Consider the following 23965-nt stretch of genomic DNA (forward strand, 5'->3'; position numbering starts at 1 on the left):
CAGTAGGGTACCCCAAACTTCCCTTTCCCGAGCCACATCAACCAATTGGCGGGTACCACTGTCAATCTACCTGCCACGTGAGAATTGAGTGATTCAGATGTGTAACTATCTGTAAACAGGGTACGCAGTTGCTTACTGGCCCGGACCAACATCACTGGAAGACAATGATTGACAGCCGGGGCCCCCGATCGCATTTTCATTACCCGCAAGAATTCCAGCAGTCCCGTGTGCAGCCACTGACCAAGCAGGACAGAAAACGGGTCAAATTAATTTCCTTGTTTCTGATATAAAATGTACCAACATACGTACAGCGAAAGATGTTCTGCCAAACTGTAAACATTTTTAACATCAATGTACGCTGTAACGATTTTTTCGCTATAAAGTTGCTACTGTTTCAATCCTGTCGGCTCGCTGCAGCGGACAGGGCTCCTGCTCCGTTTCCCCCGCGACTGACGTGCACACACACATAAACACACACAATCACACACGGTGGATACAGGAAAAACTGCAGAGGACAGCTACATTATTGAAGGTGCAATCATAAGTTAAAGTTCAATAGATACTACCCCCCCTACTACAGCATGTGATGACCACGCAATGTCCACGACTAGGCTCATAGAAACACAGCAATTCCTGTTTTTCACCTTTATGAGGCAAAATAAGTGGCTGGTAAAAAGTGACAGTGGCGCCCAGAGAATTTGGCCCACCCATGAGAGAGAGACATCATGGGTTTAAACGAGCGAAGTGGCAGTTGGTCAAGGCCACACCCCCAGCCTCCACCTCAGAAATGGCACATGCTAAGGAAAGCTCATTGTGGAACTGGCTCTAGTGGCTGTAATTCTGCACCAAGTCTGCATTTTGGGAAAGATATTTCAGATATGGTATTAGGGGACCACTAAGGCCTATATAAAAGCATCCAGAGAGCACCATGTCATGGGAGCTTTAAATAAATGCCAATTAACCAGAGCTTGTTTTTCTCCCATCCTGGATTGCCGGGTAAACTAGCCAGACCCTCCTCTGCAGCGCTGTGGAGGAAGGTCTGGCAAAGCGAGACTACTGTCTGCGTACTATGCCTGTTTGATAAAGCTGGTAACTATACTCAAAAATGTAATTCACATTTTCTAAAGGTGAACCACACAATATAGCCATGATTACGGCAACCATCCATCTTATTCAGCTGAATGACAATGACCGCCTCATATTATTGCTCTATCTGCCAAAACCCAGACAGCCTCCTAAACTGATATCCATTCCCACAGAAAAACAGTCATACAAAGCATACACCATACTGTATTTAGTCCTTATAATCACTTGACATTTGTCACAAGTCACTGTTAAATCTCTGGCTCTGTGTTGAGATGAAATCTATTATCAGGTGTCCTAAATGATAAATGCTACTAAGGTAAACAGATCATTCACAGTACGGTAAAAGGGATGTAAACACCTGTTCTGGGAGCAGCGCCATCGGCACAGTGGAGTGCTTAATACCAAAGCCCAAACCAGAGTGATGTTGAAAGGTGAAATCTCTACACATCAATTTTGTCCTGAGCAGCACAGCAGAGCTTATTACAGACTTCCAATCTGTCTCAAGTGTTCAGAATGTGTCAGTAATGCCGGGCTGCTGGGACCTTAAAAAGCTTCATTAAAAACATTGGCCATCTAGAGCACATCTGTGGCAGCCAAATACAATGTCAGACCCCATTTTTCATCTGCAGATTAAACCTATGTAAGGCTGAATTAAACCAAATTAGATCTGAAAATGAGAAAATAAACCAAAGCCAGATGAGTGGAGGTGTGTGTGTGTGTGTGTGCGTGTGTGCCATTAGCAGGAGGACACAACTCCAATACTGTATGGACAACTGGTTGTGTCTGGTTGTCACTGCTTCTTTCTAAACCCTTTTTTACAATTTTGAAGACATTAGAGCCTTCTGGTCTGTTGTTTACACATAATGACATATTTTATCTGATTCATTTGTGTGTAGGATACAGAAAAGCAGAGGCTTACCTCCATTTTTTCTTTCATCTTTAGTGATCTGAAGGATCATTCCTGCACTCAAGTCTCTCTAGATTAAAGGATCTGCTCTCCCTGACCACGCAGAGATTTTTTATTCTTCCACAATGGAAGTCTATAGGTGCTTTTAAGAGTGAATTTCACGCTGACATTGGGGCCCTTTGTGTGCTGGCGAGTGCATTAGGGCTACAGTGTGCTGGCTGAGAGATAAACTCACAGCTAATCAATCACACAGTGTCCTCTTTTTTACCCCTCTCTCACTGTATGTACAAACAGTCATCTGTTATTTGATGCCCTGAGACAGTGTCCTGAGACATTACACATTTTAATTAGTGGACATTTACAGTTCAATTTATGTGTGTGTGTGTGTGTGTGTGTGTGTGTGTGTGTGTGTGTGTGTGTGTGTGTGTGTGTGTGTGTGTGTGTGTGTGTGTGTGTGTGTGAGAGACTACAACTTGACAAGCTCACATGTATCTCAACTGTATAACCAGTAATGGAAGAAGTACTCATTTCTTTTACTAAGTAAAAGTAGCAACACTACTGTGTACTGTAAAAATACTTTGTTACAAGAAACAAAATTGTATTTAAAATCGTTCTTAAGTAAAAGTACAAAAGTTTTAACATAAAACCATACTTTTCAATATCAAAAGTATCAGTCAGAATATTGGATTATAATTATTGATACATTAATGTGTAAATCACTAATGTTGCAGCTAACTTACTTTATATTATATATTGCTGGTTAGATTGTGATGTCAATAAAGTAAATATTTACCTACAATATAATAATACATAACCATTTATTGTTGACCATACTGTATATTGTATTATGGCTCTGAATCAATCTGCATCTGCCACTAGTAACTTGAATTATTAAATAAATACTGTGGAGTGAAAAACACAATATTGTGTAGTAGAAGTACAAATAGCAGAAATTGAAATACTCAAGTAAATACAACTACTTCAAATTTGTACTTATGTGCAGTACTTGAATGAGTGTACTTAGTTACTACTCTCCACTATGTAGATAACATGCACACCCACATAAAGAACTGGACAAACACGGACAATGCTATCAAGTGCGAGTGTGTGCATCCGTGGAGAGGGCTGTGGCCTGTCCTCTGCCACCCTAGTGTGTTAGATCCTCAGCCAGCCCATTGTACTGAAATTCAGCCACAATAGCCCAGTATCTTCCCCAAAGCAGAGCCCTTATCACGGCCCTGAAATGACTCGTCTCTGTGGACGCCCACAACAGAGGCTCCTCGGGCCGAGCGCACAGAGCTGGAGGTGTGCAAGCAGAGCAATCTAGTCCTATTGTTCGGCGCATGATGAACTGAGCTTCAAACCTCTCATTCTCCCTCTATCTTTGGAGAGCTGGTTGCAATCTGATATAAGCTAACGCAGCAATGTTGAACTTTTGCGAGCCTTTTGATGGTATAGCACGCAACATCTAATCTCTTTCCCAGCCTTTGAAGAGAGATTTTATTCCTAATGTCTTTATTGCCTGTAAGCTCTGTATTTGACATGCAGTCAGCTAATAATTTTCTTGTGAGTTGACACAGAGCCTGAAACAAAATCATGTCAAGTTATCAATCAGGTTGACACTGGGTGTGTCATTCGAGTAAATGCTACAGTGATAAATTGCTTTTCTAAACAAATTGGACGAAGCAGGCAGCATTCATCTTCACATTTAATGTTCAACAAAACACTTAAGCAGCTAACAGAAAAGACATCATGCTGTTCCTGTAGCCACTAGGAAGATCCATTTACACATAAATTTGATTAGACATGTATTTGAATTCTACTTAAATTCTCTATTTCTGTTACCCTGGAAATCCAGACTTCTCGCGAGGGCACATTTTGAATTTGCTCAGCGAGTTACTCTGGCATTGAGTAATGATGCTCATTAACTATACATTTGTAGCCAAGCTTCACCAATCACAGCGGTGTATCTGATAAAGGCGGGCCAGAGGAGAGCTGAGCAGATGACGACAATTTAATCTACCAGTTGCCTGTGCTAGTAGCTAAGCACATGGTACTCTGGATACGTCACCCCATGTATTCTTGTGATTGGTCGTAGTGTTATCCAATTGCGTGCAGTGAGTTTTTCAAAAGCACGCTTGGTGCCGCCCCTCGAGATGGGTGACTTTCATTACTCGATGCCAGACCCTTAATCTTTCCAGGCAATATTTCTGTCTGGTAAAAACTTAACTGACATAATTACTTTTTTATGGTTTAAAAACATCTGTTTTGGGATGCAACCAAGAGTAACTAAGCTCTAAGCTTGAATGAAAACAGTGAATGAATTGAGAAGACCTGCTTCAGTGCATGTTGTTTGATTGGAAGACTTGTGATACTGATGTGCTTCTGGGTAAAATGTATCACTTTATTCTCTCTGATCTCATTAAAAGCTTACTCACTCTTGGTCTAGTTAAAGTTGAAGATCCACTGCTCGTGCTTGCTGAGCTTTGCCAAACAATGTTCAGGGATGCCTCGACAGACGTCTACCCCTCTTCATGAATTGTAATGTTTTCCACTTGATCTACCCACACCAGAAATAGCTTTCAGTCCATGCATCACGAAATTGTGTGCGACAGTGCAGCTCTGTACGGAAAGTAACAATCCTTGGATGTGGAACAACACAACCACTGAAGTAGGCTTTGCACATTAGCTCCTTATTTACAGTCAGCAATAAGCTATATAAAACCTTCTTCGCACCAGAGTTTTGATGGATTCCCCAAGTACATGTTACAGCAAGCATAAGGCAGTGAACAAGTGCCGCCAATACAGCACATCAACTGCAAAGTAATCCAGCAGTTAGAAATCATTTGGCTGTCTGTTCACAACATCCATAACACCAGCTGAGGGATGTGGTAGCACATCAAGCTGTGAGTTTTACAAAATACCTCAATCCACTGTGACTGATATAAACAGTGCCACAGTAAACAGAGATGACCCCCTGAAGGTGACTATCACTCACTGACTCACAAACTGACGTATGCCCTGAACAGCCTCGAACTGCTTTGTGACAACTGGACAAAATTCTATCATCACACGCTGCTAATGAAAATATATAGAGGTGATAAATACCCTTTTTTATGCATAAAATCTCATATTTCATATCTCATATAGTCTCATATTACAATGCTGCGGTAAAAGCCTTGTTTATCAAACTTAGAATTGTTTGTATTGATATTAGTTGTAGCTTTAATTTGGTCAAAAACAAAAGTTTGACCTGGTTAATTAGTGCTGACACACTTAAATGTCACCATTTGAATGACTTTAGAGTGACACTTGATAATTAGTTCTAGTCTGACATCAAGGCCCCAAAGATATCAGTATATTACATATTACATTTTATGTATAGTATCAATTCATAACAAGTGTTATCTCAAGACACTTTACGGATAGAGCAGGTCTAGACCACACTCTACAATTTACAAGAACAGTGATGAGGAAAAACTCCCTTTTAGGAAGAAACCTCGGACAGACCCAGTTTCTTGGTAGGTGGTGTCTGACGGGGCCGGGTGGGGTTGAAATGAAGAGTGGCAATAACCATCAGAATAAAAGATAATGGAACAGTTACTAAAAATAGTAGTTTGTAGTAGATCATGGCATAGCAGGGCACTGCACGGCATTACAAGGCACAGCAGGGTGTAGCAGGATGTAACTGGGCATTGCAGGACGTGTAGCAGGACCACGGCGACAGCTGCAAAGCGGTAACTTTGTAAACTAGCACACACTGTATTCGTTTTTCTTACTGTCTGGATGATAGGACAGTAATGTTTGCTTCTATATGGTAAAGATCCTTACAGCAGTATGCAGCTCAATCTTCAGTAAAAGTGGCTATGAAATTGAATTGTTTACTTGCATTTCAACCCACAGGAGAGATGGGTTTGTTATGTCTCTTTGTAATGGTCATTTCAAATAATGACTATGTTGCTACACACCTAATAACTCACATTGAAGATGACCGTCTGTTTTTTAAATTATACCATTTATTGTGGTTTTTGCTTAACGAAATTGTGTTTATGTATGTTTTCTAACAAATAAATGTTGGTGGTACAATGATTCATTTTGAATTTACTGTCCACTATGACCACAAATATATTACCTTTTATATACTGTGACGACCCCTCCCAGTCTGCCTGCTTGTCATAGTTTGCTTCGTTTCTGCAGGTACTGAGAGTGGGCGGGTCGTCTGTGCCTGGCCATCTGGGCGTGGCTTACAAAATGGCAAAAAGACTGCCCTCCTGGGAGTCTCACTCTCTCTCAGCTGGTCCTACTGCGTCATCCACCATTTTTATTTGTTTGGTTTATTGCACCTTACAACACACCATTCCTTCACTCATCCACACATGGCAAACACGACTGATTTCTTCTACACTAAGACACCCCAATATTACATTTATGTTGACTTAAGTTGTGTTATTAGTCTATTTAGTTAGATAAAATAGTTTTTGGTTAATCTATCTGTGTTTGACCTCCTTTTTGTTAACGGCCTTGAGCCAGGCAGTAACAATACATTCTATTTTACCCTCCTATTTATCTTCTGCACAATTTTGTTATCTTGGATTATCATTTTCCTTCTCACTATTTCTTTTATACATATTTAAATGAGCATTGTTGGATCAAGATTGAGATCTAAGATTCTCATTGACAACTGCTTCTCTATAATTGTTACCATGACAATAAAGAACTTGACACTAGAATGACTGGGTATTTTCAGACAATCTGAGCCTTCAGTCTTTGGAAGGCAACATGATAATTTACTAACACAAAACCAATTTCAGATTATTTCATCTGATGTGTTCATGTTCTTCTGAGTTTAGCATAGACCAATTAAACAGTCAACAGACCATTTAAGGCCTGATTAGTCTCTGACTGGCCTAAGTTGATATGCATTCAGACCACAAACTAAATGGCTGATCAAGCGGGGCAGGTGGTTGAGATGTCTGTCTGATATGGCGATGCATGATAATTAGTGCTCTGTGTTTCTGCTGTGGTAAATCATCTCCACTCACAGCAAATCAGTAAATGCATAAAATAGACAGTGCAAACATGGCCAGGTGGGTTCAGATTGACAGCTTTGTTTTGACCATGCATTACTCTGCCATGTCCTACCTTATCAGGATTCTGTTCGATCCAGTTCTTTACTGTGTTCAGAGCGATGTCGGCTGCAGGTTCATTCGGAAAGCCTAGGAAAGAAAATAAAACAGTGTCAATACCAGTTGGATCAAACATGCAGATGCAAAACAGACTGGCGAACAGACAGACAAACCGACATCTCCACAGGTAACAGAATTTCTCCTTAATCAATGGGAAGCAGCACAAGCTGCTTGTCTCTGGTAGATGAGAGCAGCTGTCTGATAACTGCTGTAGACATATGTTGCCAGATGCACTCTTATTCCTGGGATACATAGTGTAGATACAAGTTACGTATGTATATATCACACCCACACTCATTACCATCTCAGGTAGAATATATTGTTGTTTCTTTAAAGAAAAAATGACATGTACAGTAGATGTGTGATCATTTACACTACCCCATTTTATGGCCAGAATGAACACGTGTAGCTAACTACCATATTAATCACAACAGGCGTGCCTGTACAGAGCCCTACCATTGCACTAACACAAGGTATCGATCTAAACACAGATTGCAATTTACTAAATTTTTAATAAGGCCAGCTGAGGGAGGACTCTGCTGGATGCTGATCTTAAGATCACTTGCTGCCACTGTAGAGAACTTCCCAACACTTAGAGTGAGCTATTGACTATAAAAGCCCTAGGGCCAGTCTTGCTACAGCTGGAGAGTAAATAAGCCATTAGTAAAAGCGCTGACAATATTCTACTTCGTCACAGAGTAGTGTTTCAGTTGTCTACATTTCAAAGTAATTATAGTTGAGCTTGGTCTTCTGTGCCTTTCACAAAACTTGACAAAAGCATGTTACTCAGCAACTGTAAAATCCGTGGAGCTAGTTGGAAGTTGCCATGCAGTTGCATGCCCTATGCAAAGTTAAGCCCAATAGCAAACAAACATGGCCCATTTTTCTTAACCCAGCTCATGATGTAAAACTTGATGCTCTTCAATATTATAACACCTGACCTCTATAACGGACCACAGGTTGCAGAAAGCATTGTCTTCCTCTAACAACAGAGGTCAAGACCTCAATTTCAACCCACATCAACTGATACAAGGACCATGATACGGATTTAGCCTGTTGGTAATTGCATGGGTCACGTTCTCAAATATTTTCTTTTCCCGGGTCATTGCCACAACTATAACATTCTCTGACCTATGAAACACGCTTGCAAGTACTGTGACGACCCCCCTACCCTTTGAGTTGGATGTATAGAAAAATGAAAAGCCATATCTAGCATTACATTTCCGGAATTCTTTCATCTCTCACTCAGACCTCCTGCTGTCAAAGCTTCTCAATAACTAGTCTGTAAAGGCTTTAAATCAACTGCTTTGACCGAGAAGATATACTGTATGAAGCTTCATCCCCACCACTCTCACCTATCCGACTACTGTGATGTCTCTCTCTCTCTCTCTTTCTGTTTTTCTTCTCCTCCCCCTTCTCAGCCTGACAGGAGCGGTTGAGTTACACTGAGGAGAGGAGAGGGGCTGAAGTGCTGCAGAGCCCTAGCTGAGCTCCTGTTCAAGCCCTGGGTGGAGCGAGATGTGAGCTGCATACCAGCCAACAGTGACAGCCAGTCTGCTGGTACAGTATGGCTCTGTTAGGCAGCGTCTGCAGACAGTGCATGGCCCGTTCACGGCTCCTGCCCTTCAAAAGCTGCCCCCAGAGCTGTATGCTCAGAAACTAATCCAGCATGCCGAATCAGTTTGCAGGTCACCCGACTCCTCTTGTCTCCCAAACACACTTAACCTTTTTCAGTGATATCACTTCGTCTGGTGATGTTTCCTTTTTTATAATTCCGTTTCCACACATATGCAGGTGTACCGACACTTCAACTCGCACGTCAAGTAACGTGGGCAAACAGATGTGCGGAAGACGGGAAAGCTGAGAAAAATAGATCAACAGAGATAGGACCAGCTGTTAAGGAGGAGCACACACAACGGGAGAGGTGTTAGAGAACTAAGCACATAAACAAATGAAATACATAAGGCAATTATTATAAGAAGTCAGGACCCTTCTTTGTGCTCTTACTTTGACACCTTATTAAAAAAAAAGCAAAAAACAGGTCCTAATCATAATATTAGGACATTCTGGTCACCAGCAGTGGGTGGACGGCATCGAGTCCATTTAATCAATTCAGTGTGGAGTTTCTGCAAATGCTCTATTGATTTGAGGGATATACCTATTCATAGCAGTTCATAGCAGAGCTGAAAGGAGAGCGAGAGAGAGAGAGCGCGAAAGAAAGAGGTGAGGTAAAGAACCAGTGAAGAAGATAACAGGAAAGCAGAATGATAGATGTAAACAAATGCTGCAAAAGAAATGACATAAAGAAAGTCAAATGGAAAGCTTGAGAAAAGGGTCAGCGCAGCTCCGGCAGCCTGCCAGAAGAACTCTGCTCGACAGGAACATCAACGGCCCAAGGTCAACGGCAGCAGTTTGAGTGCATTGGTGGCTCTCTCTCATCATTTGTCTCCTTCACAGCATCCACTAGTGTACCTTTACTTCTCCTCTCTTTGTATCCGTCAGCTTGGCCAAGTATGTTTATATGCTTGTAAATGGCTACAATAAAATATCCTCAATCAACACTTCCGTTGCCTCTCTTGGTCACAGCCCTGTTGGAAGTGCAAAATCCATCACCAGGAGTTCAAAAGAATATGATGTTCACAGAAGAATTGAGTGGGCTGACTCTTTCATATTAAGCATACACACATAATGAAAAAGTTCAGTGTTTTACTTCTGCACCTTCTCCCCTCAACACCTCCTTCTTATTCTCTTTTTGCTCCATCTGCTGTGTGGAGGTTTCAGTGAAAGCTAATCCGTCAGGAGGTGGAGAACTGGCGTCAGGCGCAGTGATGGTGGGCCCTCCAGGGTCCCTGCTCTGCTTGGCTCGGCTCTCTCCTATACTGGGAATATGGCCGGCTCAGGGAGATTTGTCTTAGTGAGGCGCACTGATGGGAAATGTGCAGCGCAGCGCCGCTGATGAGGACTCAGGTGGTGCAGTGTTATTTCTGCTGAAGGCTCCTGTACTTCATCACCAGGCAGAGTGCAGCATCCAGACAGAGAGGGGGAGAGAGATTATGGCACGGGCCATGTGGACAAAGGGTTAGAGTGGCACAGCACGCTCACATAACTATATAACTACTATTTGCATAGTACATTCAGCGATGTAGATGTTGACCACCACATTTGCACAAATGACAAGGAAGAAGGAAGTTAAATTAACACTGAAACTGATCCGAGGAAGACTGCGAGTCAGGTTTTTCCGGCAACTGTTCTTCTGTCCAATCAATTTCATCCCTTTGACTCATTCCGAGCCACAATATTAAAGCATGATCAAATTATATGAGAAGATGACGTGGTTTCATTTCCTTTCAAATGAAAGGTACATTTTCATTCATGTCTCCACGTCAGCCCAGTAAGTTAAGCCAAAGGGAAGATTAAACTTAAAACAGAATTCATATATTTTATTCCTATGATCTCAGGCATGTAGGACCTTTGTTAATATAAAGAAAAAGAGAGCCAACTTTAATCTCTGATGCAACCAGGAGACAGAGTCTCTGGCCTCTCTCTTAGGCATATGTAAAACACCTTCATGAACACTTGTTCAGGACCCTGGGTGACTTTTAAGGAATATAGTTTTATGTATTTGATAGAAAACTAGAAACTGCTTTGCCATTGCTTTGGATGTTAACGCTAAATTATACACGTAGGTACTTAGTTCATAATGAAACGGCTCCCAGTTTACATCACAGACAACTCTGCCTTGAATCTGTGAAAGTTAATTTTCAAATATATCCACTGAACTGAAACGTTTGAAAAAATAGTATAAATGTACACTCTGCCTTAGGGGGAATTTTCGCTTTAGGGACAAGCAAGCCCATTGCTCTTTCTTTTGCCAGCATGGCAACTCTTTCATATCCTAAATTTAAAGTTAACTTTCACAACAAACTTGTGTAGCTAAGGTGTTTTGCTCAGGAGAGAAGGAGTGAGAAGTAGCTGCATCACTTAAATAAAGCGAGTTGAATACATGTCTGTGCCATGATACATTCCCATTCTTTGTTTGCAAATATATGGGTAGGCTGTAGACACATAGTGCAGACCACACCAGTTTTGTTTTTCCTGAGTGAGCTTATATTGTGAAGAGGATACCACAACCTGCTGTTGTTTTTGGGCCTCATCATTTCTAGTGTTTTCTATTCCTTGAGCCTATACTATTTTTTTGTATGTGGCCAAGGTTTGACAAACATACACTGACTGAGTTCTTGAAAAATACAAAGTACAGCTTTTATCCCCTTGAGGCAAGAATGGTACTGTTGGTCCCACTTTGCTACTCTTCAATTGCAGTTGGTCAAGTTCATGTCTCGTCACTCACTCGTCATTCATTTGGATGAGCTGTCTACCTTGAAGCAGCATATAGCCTGAGGCTGAGGTATCTGGCATTTGTAAACTCACCACAGGTGTTAAAATGGTAAACATAGGAACTCTGCTACAGCAAAAAAACGGCAACATTTAAACATAAAATGCCAATGTTTATCTGAATTTGAAAGGTCTTTGAGACCTGAGAAGATTTAGAAGAACTGTTGCCTAGAAACGCCTTTAAAATATTTTTAATAAAGAAATTTTCCTTTTAATAAAAAATGTTGACAGGGCTCAGAGAGTCTGACTGTAAGACATTTATTATATCAGACAGGCATGATAAAATAAATAATGCACAATATAATACAAAGTAGATTAGTTGATTGTGGTATGGGCAGCATTAGGAAATCCGTAAGTGCAGCACAGTCGAGGGCAGCAGTCCTGTGTGTTCATCTGGAAAGGGAGAGGGGGAAAGAGGGTTGTCACCCTATGAAGGCCCAGAGGAGAAGTGAGGTGACCCGGGGTGGAGGACAGAAGAGCGCCCCAGGACTCTAGACGCTAAAGCGTGGGTGTCAAATAGCCCGGAGCTCCTCTCTCGACCAACACTGGGACACGGCAGGGCTGTGACCATGACCGACTTTGCAGCCCACAGAAGGAGACAAAGAGGGATGGGAGGGTGCTATGTGAGGAAGACAGGCAGAAAAAGAGGTAGGAAGAAAGAGAACAGCCTCCGTGGCACAACAGATGATGACCTTCCTTGGAAGCGTTCCATATAGGTGATGCCATGCTTTGTCCTACATGCTAAAATTAACACCTGACATTTCACTTTTTTAAAACCATTCGGAAGACTGTTTGATATGCAAAAGTTTAATGCTCAACCAAGTTTCTCAAAGGCCTAAATCTATTGTCCTGTGGGTGGGAAGTATTTTTACATTTGGCTTATCATCCATGAAAATGGTAGTGCAAGGCTATTGTTGAGTAAAATGCACATTGTGTGACTCAGTTAAATGGGCTACGAAGCTCCTGTTCCCACTGAGCACACACTCTGCTACCCACTGATACAGCACGTTGCTCCTATGTACCTTGAAAATCCCAAACCCAGCTGGGCTAAGCTCCCTGTAGTAAACCCTAGGTTTTAAGAGAAGGGGGGATTCGCCCAGGCCATCTCTGGCAAGCTAGCAGCGAGCCATCACTGCGGAGAGATAAGGTGCCATGAATGTCTCCAACCTTCCTAATCCTAGATGGGGATGAAGAGAGCCAAAGTATGATGCTGGCAGGAGAAAAAATTCTTTGCTGCTTGACACCTTTGATCTGGACAGTACAGTAGAATGGCAGTGTGGACATACCAGTAGAGCTTGGGTGGATTACATATTACATCCGCATATCTCCCACAGCCACCAGTCGGTGGAAAAACTCCTCTGTCAACGATCCTCTGATCCGTCACAGAGACAGATGAGCCAAAGGTGGAGGGGGAGCAGTAAACAGGGAGATATTTATCCGGAGCAGTGGCATTGCCATGTTGTGGGCCTCTTGATTGTTTTGATAGGGTTATAAATGAATGTGTGCGAAGGGATCCGTCAGGGCAAGTAGTAGACTTAATGTTCATGTCCTTGCTTTTAGTATTGTGCCAGTGAGCTCTCTACTCCATGCTAAGATTGATCATAGCATACACCTCCTAAACTGTACAACTCATTACAAGGCCTTTGGAAAGTGCTCTTTCAGTGCCAGCTAAGATGGGATCTCCACGAGGCTAAATTGTCCACAATGCATCTTGAAATGGGATTTTTATGCATGCTGCTCTCAGCCTGTGTGAGAGCATGCATATGTGTGTAAGAAAGACGTGTGAGGGAGAAAAAGTACTACAAGGGACGATGGAAGACAGGAGGGAAAGGGATAAAACAAAAAGATAATATGACCTCTCTAAGTCTAGCTAGTTAGACTCTTGGCACTGATCTTGTGAGACATTGAGAGGTGTCTCCTCTTTAGAAGGAATAATCTATTTAAACCCAGGTTGCATGGCTGTGATTGATGTGCAAACAGGAGCAGCACTTAATAACCTCTATCATGCTGGGTGACCTCGTGGCCCACGGTGGGCACCAGTTTGTTTACGGGTGGTACCTCCGACACACTATCCGTGCAGAAATTTGTTGTGGCTAATGGGCCAAACTGAGGGATTGGACTGTCAGCACAGTGTGAGCCCTCATTTTTCTTTCCAGGCGTCCAAGGTACCCCCTGTGCACCCCTGCTTCACCCAACCTCCCTGTTCTGCCATCATCTGTCAATGGTGACTGAGTCTCCTGGAATATGGAGGCGTGAGAGAGAGTGTCAATTAGCATTAGCTTTCCTGACAAAATCTATTTTTCTCACCACAAAGGCCCTGGATAACTTGTTCCAGATTCCTCTCGTGTCACAATGTTGAGGGCAGAGGATTTGTTTTTCTACAACAATTCAAGTGTGAAAATGGGACAAGCACATGTGCATAAGTGTGGTACCTGGGTGGATGACGGTGTGCATATATAAAACTATGGCTACGTCTATGTGTAATCTACAAAGAAGGAGAAATAAAAAGAGAATAAGAGAGGAATTGGGAATATGCGCCTTTTACACTAAAAGCTTTTGTTGACATTGCTGAAATGGTAGTTGACCTTAAAGGTTATCTAAAATGTACAGAAAATGTCAAAACGCCTGACAAGCCCCCTTGAGAACATGGAAGTACTCAGGGGGCACAGGGAGGAGGCATAGAGAATAACACCACAGCACAGCATTGTACTATACTGTAGTTTACTTAAGTCCTTCCTCTATTTGCCCTAAGCAGTGCCCTCATCAGTAGCGTGCAGTAAAAACCCAGATCCTCTCCATCCAACATGCAGTTGGCCTGCCTTTGTGTACAAGGTACAATACAAGGTGTTTTACTCCAAAATGCCATATATCCATTTTTATTTAACATTCTTCATTTTATTTATTTAATTTAACCTGTCAACAAATCAACTTGAGAATGTCGTCCGTCATTTGAGTTGATTTACTAGGGATTTGCTACTTATTCACTAACGAGTCAGTCACTAACGAGTCAGCCATAAACAAGTCAGCCATAAACAAGTCAGCCATAAACAAGTCATATACTAACAGGTTAGAGACTAGTCATACAGTAATGGGTCTGACACGAACAAGTCAGACCCTAACGAGTCAGACACAAACATGTCAGACCCTAACAAGTCAGACAAAAAGAAGCCAGACACAAACAAGTCAGACACGAACAAGTCAGACCCTAACAAGTCAGACACAAACAAGCCAGATACAAACAAGTCAGACACGAACAAGCCAGACACGAACAAGTCAGACACAAACAAGTCAAAACCTAAAGAGTCAGACACTGACTAGTCAGACCCTTACAAGTCAGACCCTAACAAGTCAGACCCTAACAAGTCAGACCCGAACATGTCAGACCCTAACGAGCAAGACGCAAACAAGTCAGCCACAAACAAGTCAGACCCTAACAAGTCAGTCACAGACAAGTCAGACCCTAACAAGTCAGACACTGACAAGTCAGACACAAACGAGTCAGACACTGACAAGTCAGACACAAACGAGTCAGACACAATCGAGTCAGAACCTAACAAGTCAGACACTGCCTAGTCAGACACTGACTAGTCAGACCCAAACAAGTGAGAACCTAACAAGTGAGACCCTAACGAGTCAGACAAGAACAAGTGAGACCCTAACAAGTCAGACCCTAACGAGTCAGACAAGAATAAGTCAGACCCTAACAAGTCAGACCCTAATAAGTCAGACCCGAACATTTTAGACCCTAACATGTCAGACCCTAACAAGTCAGACCCTAATGAGTCAGACACAAACAAGTCAGACCCTAACAAGTCAGACAAAAAGAAGCCAGACACAAACAAGTCAGACAGAAACAAGTCAGACATTGACTAGTCAGACCCAAACAAGTGAGACCCTAACAAGTGTGACCCTAACAAGTGAGACAAGAACAAGTCAGACCCTAACGAGTCAGACAAGAATAAGTCAGACCCTAACAAGTCAGACCCTAACGAGTCAGACCCTAACAAGTCAGACCCTAACAAGTCAGACCCTAACAAGTCCAACACAAACAAATCAGACCCTAACCAGTCAGACATGAACAAGTCAGACACAAACGAGACAGACACACATTTACTGAGGATTTTGATGTGATGTATGCTGTCCAGACTTTAATGCCGCTTCAAGCTAATTTGTAAAATTGGGTAAAATAAATGTAATTGACTTGATGGGGCCACATCAAAGTTTTATGCTGGCAAAATAACAAAACAGTTGCAATGCATCAATTTTTTTTCAGATTAAAGCAGAATGTGCTGTAGGAATTTCTTAAGCAAGATAGGAAAAAGAGAAGAAGAAATTAATTTCACAGAAATGACTGTTGAACGTATCAGCACTGATTGTAACATGTGAAATAACACAGCAACAGAGAAACAGAGAGACAAAAATGAGAGAAAAGGAGTGAGAAAGAAATTACAACTTTGGCCCTTCCTATCATTAACACTTAAGTAATAGGCATTACGAGATGGTTACATAGAACGATGGCAGAAAAGAGACAATATTGCAGAGAGAGAGATGGTGAGAGGCAATGATGAGGAGTTGTTGTGCAGTAAACTGTGCAAATTGCAACAGTGATAGGTGGAAAATGTTCAATATCCCAGGAGGGAAGAGTTCTTCTATCCAGCATAGAGTATAATTATGAACATCTAGTGATTTGTAAGACTGAAGGCTCTCTTTAGTACACACAATGGGCTTCGCTAAAATTTGCATGCTACAGTATGCTGTATATCAGGATGAGTGACCACTTGAACTATCTTGTACCAATTCACATGCTTGAAGATTTACCTGTGCCAACTAGGAAATAACGTATAAACCTGCAGTGGTATGGCTTTCAATCAAGTGTTGAATAAATGGACAGCTTGTTGAACTCCTAAGAAGCACACAATAATTAGCTTTTTTCAGTCCCCTGAATGCTTACAATGTGATAGATGTTTTTTGACCAGAAACTGGTGAGGACTACTCACTACTTACTTTGTGATTATGGCGGGTTTAATAAGCACCTCAACAAAATCTGTCAGGCTATATAATCAGTAAGTGTATGTTTTGATATTTTCAGTGTGCAACTTGGCGACAGCTGCCAGTTAGTCATAATACAGGATTGATAAAGGAGGAAGAGTGATGGCTTTGGATTGAAATTGGATCACTTTGCTTGACAGTTCAGAGAAAAACAGATGTAAGGTAATTCACACGTGTAAAAAACAACTTTTTTGATGCTGATAAAATATATATTTAGTCTGTCTGTACGCACAGTACAAATTAGTAAAACCTAATAAATTTGTATACATAACAGGCATCTAATATTAGGAATGTTTACACCAGACATCTGGCATGTTCATATATGCTACCAGTACTGTGGTTTAGAAGCTAACACATGCTCCTCCAAGTCATGTTCTGGGATTGTGTCATTAGTGAATAGCGTCGTCTTTAGCTGAAGGCCTTGATTTACTTCCTTCTTGTGGAAAGAGGAGTGCGTGATTGCATTTCCAAAAAGTGTTTCTTCAACCAATATATTATGTTCGGCAGTTGAACACTTAGTTTCTTTTGTACTCTAAGCAAGCCTTCAGCATTATGCATAGATTTATGGCTGAAATGCACAGCAAACCACTAGTCAGATGTTCAACTGCCACTGATTTTCAGCTATTTGAAGAAAGAAAATTAGATTGCATTTTGTTCTCGGTGGACTGTGATAGGTTAGTTGCATCACAGAAACATATGGTACTCCAGTTTTACGTCAGTCAAAAGGAGCATTGCAACTCAGAGAGGCAAAGCTGCATGCCATGTGTGATATTTGTGAAAAATATAATGCAAAAATTAGATGGTTGACATTTTACTTGCATTTTTACAATTATAATACAGTATATAAGTATATGAATACCAAAGCATCTCAACAGAATTAAGGTCAAAGAACAGCTTCAATCAGTCTTGTTTTTTTCTGTGTTTTAGATCTAGATTACATCATTATTTATGGAGGAAAGCATCCAGCTCTTTCAGTGATGGTGCAGATGTAAACCCATAAAGGATTTAGCTTTGGTGACTGGGGGTGTAATGGATGGGTTATGAGTTCACATCGGTGTTTAAGAAAACGCTGTTGAATTAGTTTGACATTGGACCCAGTTGCATTGTCATCCTTGTATATGTAGATGGTAACATCTTGTGTAAACAGCGTTTGCACCACGGGAAGCACCTGGTCTTGTAAAATGGTCCTAATTTGCATGGCTGTAATATGATCATGGAGAGTGATCAGAGCCCTTAACGACTGTATGAGATGACTGCCCAAACAATTACAGATCCCTGGTCATGTTTAACAGTTATTGGCTCATACTGGCCTTTAATTAAACAACGGCAAAAGCACTGTGGTACAAAAAAATGGCATCTTGGTCCAAATTAGTATACCAGTGCTGGTGACTTGTTAATGAAAATTAGCATGTTAAATGTTAAATGATCCTTAAATATTTGGCACCCACTGTGATTATTAGAGCTAGCCTACTGTATACAGTATGTCAGAACAGTGAGAAAATACTTATTTATTCTCTGCAGAGGCAGTTTATTATATTATAAAAACTTCAATAGTTTTCCTGCATTCAACATTTTTTGCCATCATAACTTCAAAGCCTGTCTTTCTCACCAAGTTTGGCATGTTTTCAATGTGACTTTGTTTAAGTCTAATTAGCACACCAGCTCTTTGCCAGCGATGCCTTGTTGCATGTCAGGCGTGGTCCCACGAGGGAACAAAAGCAAACAGGGTCTACATTTTGTTCATCTTATACTAGGTTGTGTCTTTGTGCAACATGCTGTAAGGTGAACTTGTTGGTATGTTTCAACCCACTGTGGTCTTCATTAAAAACAAAGCCTATAACTCCTGATGCATAATTTTGAATACGCAGTCACTAAAATAATGTTTGCAACATGAGGCAGGTGCAAAGAGTTAATGTGTGCAGATTGTTGTGATAAAACATGTATACAAAGCAAACATAAAAATACAAGGTTAAACAAAATAAGAGAGATTAAGCTTACCATAGATGCCTGTGGATATACAAGGGAAGGCCTGTGCGGGAAAAAGACAGAAATAAAAGTCAAAACACACTCACATTGAATAAATAAATGGGACAAAACAACACTAGTACCTTTTATCACATCTGCATTAAACTGTAGCGGTTGAAGCACACCTACACTTTACCTTGGTGTGTTTGTTGTTTACCTCTACTGCTTCAATTGTTCATTTCCAAAAGGAACAATTTACCACGTGCCAAAATCCCTGCAGTGCTAATACAGAACTGTATTGTAAATCCATACTCCACCTCTCAACACACACACTTATACACTTTCCTCTTGACTTCCAAATCAAGGCACATCAATTTCATCCTGGACTTGAACACCCCCATTCACACACACATTAGATTGCTTAGCACAATCACACTGCTGCTTTAAAGAGTCTGGACTACGTTATCCAAACTAATTTCCCCTAACTGAGGACAATAAATTATCTATCTATCACGCACTGTTGCACCAATGATCATGTGTACTTGAGGGAATGGTGGATCATGTGAATTCATAAGTACACGTTGGGCTTGCTGCTTAATAATCTGCAGCACATGAATATCCAAATGAGGTCGATTGATCCCGTCTGTTGCCTACAGGAGGGTTTATACACATAGATCCTCTCTTCCACTGATATTCATGGAACTTTACCAAAGACTAAGGCCGATTCACACATAAAATGTAGTTTCAGCCTATTTATATGTCTTTTATTTAATGAAATTAGATGAAAGATAGACACATTCCATTCTGTGTAAAGCTGATACTAACGCCGCTGTGTCCCAATAACAATGAGGACATCACAGCAGGAGGCTTTTCAGTGCATTTCCTTCAAATGATGAGAAAACTAAAAGACAAAATTACAATGTCATTGTTGTTTGGATCAATAGCAGGAATCAATAATACCCCAACAACCGCTAACGTGTAGGGACACATGAACAAATCAAAACAGACCTGCAGAGAATCAGAATACATATTATTATTATAAATATTTTCACCAGCCACAGAGAAAAAACCTATATATATTTATATTTATATATTTATGGCTGTCTTTTCCAAAAACATTATAAAAAGTAACCGCCTTGTAATAGTTCTTGCTTTGTAGCACTTTGCAGGAGACATATTATTCAAGCATGGCTTTATAGCTGAAAATAGTTTCATTACTCTTTACTTCTGCAAACACATTATGATACATAGGCCTCGCTGTAAGCTTCCCTATTTCACATTCATCTTTTTAAGTATATTAATAAACAGTAAAGAGAAAGGATTTTTTCAAAGGCCCCATTTGTCCTCAAAAGCAGCTGAATACGTGCTTTAGTTCCTGCATTCATCAAAAGGTGTGGCCACAACATTAATATAATGAGATGACAAATGAAAAAAAATGAAAACATTTCCACCAGCAGCTCACAACTGGATGAATATAGAACAACAAAACACTACAGAGATTTGTCAAAGAATAACACGCATATGTCAAATTCTCCGTGTGCCAAAACTAAGCCCAACAGTTTGTTTTGCCACACTGACCCTGTCAAGTTGGATTTTGAAACAGGCTGTTGCTAGCGGTGCCAAGATCACTTCATTTTACAGCTGAAAACACAATTAATAGATCTGAAAGAGAAAAATAGCAAAAGCCCGTCTGCCCGTATGATATTTAATAAGTAAGGTTTGAAAAGTTGAGTCTTTTTTAACAGAGAAGAAATAAACGTAATTCACATGGAAGTAAATAATTGATTCAAAAGACTGATAAATTATGTACACTTTTTTCTCTAAAGCATCAAACCGATGACACCTGCTTTGAAATGCAATGGTCCGTTTGTCCTTGCTTTATGTGCCTCTGTTTATATTCTTATTTACCAGTTTTCAGGTTCCGCCTGTCAAGGTGAATCTTTCTTCTGTGGGATGATTTAAATCTTTTACCGAAGCTTCGACCTTTCCAGATGACTGTCTGGGTCTGACACAAACCACAGATGATGAAGCGTGGAAAAGCCTGGCCATTTATAGTCCTGTGCCAAGTGCTGCCCATGGCACATACATTTTTCTTAAAAAACCCCAAAGGATGTCTTAATTCATAACTGCACAAATTAAGTGCAATTTTTCATATGCTGTTGGTGTATTATTTTCTGCATAGACTCATTACCAGCATCTTTGCAATTAGACTAGTGAAAATCTCGATTCCTTTACATTATGCAAATTCTACATTTTGCAACAGTCAACAGGAATCAAACAAACAGCTATCAAACAGGAATCAATATTTACGTCAGCAGCAAGAGTTTATGTGAAGCTGTATAATAAGAAGAAGGAAGTAAATTGTGTTTAATCTTCAGACAAGATGAGCATTATTTCCTGTCAATGCCTCCAGCCAGTCTCTGCTGCCAAAGTGATCCTGAGCCAGAAGGCTCGTTATCTTCTCTCAGCTGAAAGGCTGCAATGTCAGTCTCTTCAACTTCAGCTCGGAAGGCAACTACACCTTCACACATGGCAGGCTGTGACAGTGAATCACCATAATCAATTAAATTCTTTTTTTTTTTTTTTTATTAGTTCCTTGGCTGATCCATTAAAGGGTATTGATTTTTTTCTGGTGTGAAAATGCATTGGGTAATCACTTAACAGGATGCTGTAAAGATCTGACACCTTTGTGGCACATTGCAGATGTCATTTACTTGTTTAAAGGACAGTTATTGCAAAAAGTGAAGAGAAGTACATATCCAATAAAACAGTAAAGCCCGGAGAGATTTTTGGCAGACTCACCTCCTTTTCATCTATAAATCGGCCTCACACCGCAATAAATTATGAGTTATGCACATAACTGATCATCAATATCTGTAAATACCAAAATGCTCAATATTATTCATGGGCTTTACGTTTTGTTAAAATCATTAAAAGCTACAACTGCTGAATAACCTTTCTAATGTGAAGGTGAGCAAGGGGAGAACACCAGTTCCTGTTTACTGCAGTAGCTGCTGATGGAATGGCTTAATCAAATAGAGCTTTAGCTCTTTTAGAGACAGAAAACAAGTGATTGCCAGAGTCCTTTAATTTGTTCGAACTGATTGAAAGCCAAGAATACTACAAGTGAATACAATAATGAGCTAGAGTAGATTTCAGGAGTATCCACATGCAACGAGCAACACAGTAATAGTAGCAAAGCCTTTTTCTCTTTTTCTTGGGCCACCGTAGAAGCTATTTCTGATAGTTGTTAGTGTACGTACCTGTACATCTGCCTACATTGTATAAGGTCCAGTGTTAATAAGGACAGTCAGCGGTATATATGACCCATGATTCGTGCTTTAGGTTATTATTTCTATCTCTGGCTGCTCATTAGAAGTGAGTCAGCATGTTCGCCTGCACCTTGGCATGAGGCTGTGTCTGACATGTTGCTTGTTGCTGATTTTCTTTGCTTAGAGTGTGTTCAGAAATTGGTCACTAGGGAAATTATTCTGTTGCTGGGGCTCCTCCCTAATCTATCACATCACTTTAAAGTGGAGCACCTTTCCCCTCAGCCTCTCTGCACACTTATTCAGCTCACAGTATATTAAGTACAGCACAGAGCGGCTGCAGTGATCATTGTTGGAAAAACTAAACTTGTGTTACATTCATTCATGCTTTTAATGAAGATGGCGTTAATTACATAATCCACATGCATTTACTATAATATTTGCATAGGGATATGGATTTATTTAATTGACACAACCACCGCCTATTAAAACAATGATTTATTCACTTCAAAGTGTGACTAGAGTTTTGCAAAGACAGTGCTCATAAAACTATTATTCCTCTGAGAGAATGATAGCCCGCAGCTTGCAGTCATTTGTTAAGCAGCAGGAAATGACACTGTAAAGATGGCTCAACCTGTGGCAAGTGGTGGCTGTCCCGCTGTAGCTGTCACCTTCCCATGAGCAGACAGGTAAAGGTAAAAAAAAAACGGCATGGGCACAGTGACTGCAGGATCCTGCCTGGGGAGCACCTCGTCTCGGCTGGCTGAGTAAATAGCACTGGACACAGTGTGCTGCCCCCGTAGCTCGAAACCTCCTAGCCTGTTTGCAGATGGAAGCTCTGCTTATAAATCACACTAGTAAGGGGAGACCTTGTGCAAATACGACCACAAGTATGTTATTATTCACCACTGTTGCCACAGTGTAGGCTTACATCAGAGTATCAGAACATCCAAGAGAATCCTCTTTGTTGACTGCTGTAATTCTTTAAGCATGTAGGTCATGCCTGATTTGTCTGTCTGAACCAGCTACCTGCTGAAGGGAAGAACATGTCACAGTTACAAATCAGGGTATTCAAATATGGAATATCAACACCCTTTTATTCTGCATAATATCCAACTCCATATTATAATGTGAGAGCTGATTGTTTGAGTGCTATTATGCTAAATGGAGGATGGCAAAATGCAGAGGGTGAAAAACCTGGAACCTAATGGCCTGAGTCCCTCCACCTGTTTTTATATATGCTGTGATCAAGTAAAACTATTATCAAAATAATATCTAAGTGTCCATTAAGGACTCAGCACCCCTAGCTTACTAGTTTACATGCAGGGACAAACCTACTGGCTTTGAAAGTCTGGAAAACAGCTTATTAGGATAAGCTGTTCGCATGCACCTCTGCTACCTTGTGATATAGAATCGGTGTTGTTGTGAATGAACCAGAACAGAACATTCCTGTATTCCTCTCGAGTCCTGTCAGCAATGAAGTATGAAAATGTGCCAAGTAAATCCTTTCCCTCAGCAACAGTAGGTAGCCTCTGATACAGAGGAAAGAAATGACAATCCAGACTGTAGAAATTGTAAATAGTGCATACCATAATGTTTTCTTGACATCAACATGTATCTATCGTGCCGTGCGATTCTGCAGCAACAATGAAAACAAAGTGAAAGTAGAAAGATGTTCCCACCTCACAGCAATATACTTAATATTGAAATATGCAAGCCCTTTTAACCTGGTCTTTTATATTCACAGTGCACGGTTTATTGGGTTATTCTAATCCAGACATGGAGTTTAATATGAATCATTTTAAAGCAAGATTACGTAAATAAGGATACTCAGAGTTCTGTGTGCGTGTTAACATACTGGCAATTTTGTCTGTAATAAATAAGGTTTTTCGGGTTAGCAGTCTATAGGCCTCCAAAAAAGAGGAGGGTTTGTATAAAACAGTTCACCAGAGAGCTCTTAAGCACTTTCAACTTCTACAGTGGGACAAGTGTGCAGATATTTGGATTTGACCAATGATAGATAGACAGACAGTAGATGTCTCTTTGGCCTTAATGAAGCTCAATGTGTTCTATGATCACACTCAGGGAGGGGAAGGAGGGGGGGTGGTGGT

The 23965-nt window shown here is 40.8% G+C and overlaps 1 protein-coding gene across 6 annotated transcripts in view; it reads right to left on the reverse strand.

The window, feature by feature from the left end:
* macrod2 (mono-ADP ribosylhydrolase 2) overlaps positions 1-23965 on the reverse strand; it is a 473980-nt gene that overhangs the window by 86321 nt on the left and 363694 nt on the right. For all 6 annotated transcript variants that reach the window (XM_032540524.1, XM_032540521.1, XM_032540523.1 and 3 more), the window contains exons 7-8: positions 18619-18649; positions 7136-7209 (exon numbers count right to left, since the gene is read on the reverse strand). In XM_032540524.1, coding sequence (XP_032396415.1) covers positions 7136-7209; positions 18619-18649 — 105 coding nt within the window. The remainder of the gene's footprint in view (positions 1-7135; positions 7210-18618; positions 18650-23965) is intronic.

The sequence above is a fragment of the Etheostoma spectabile genome, chromosome 17 (genome assembly GCF_008692095.1).
Source record: "Etheostoma spectabile isolate EspeVRDwgs_2016 chromosome 17, UIUC_Espe_1.0, whole genome shotgun sequence".
Taxonomy (NCBI): Eukaryota; Metazoa; Chordata; class Actinopteri; order Perciformes; family Percidae; genus Etheostoma; species Etheostoma spectabile.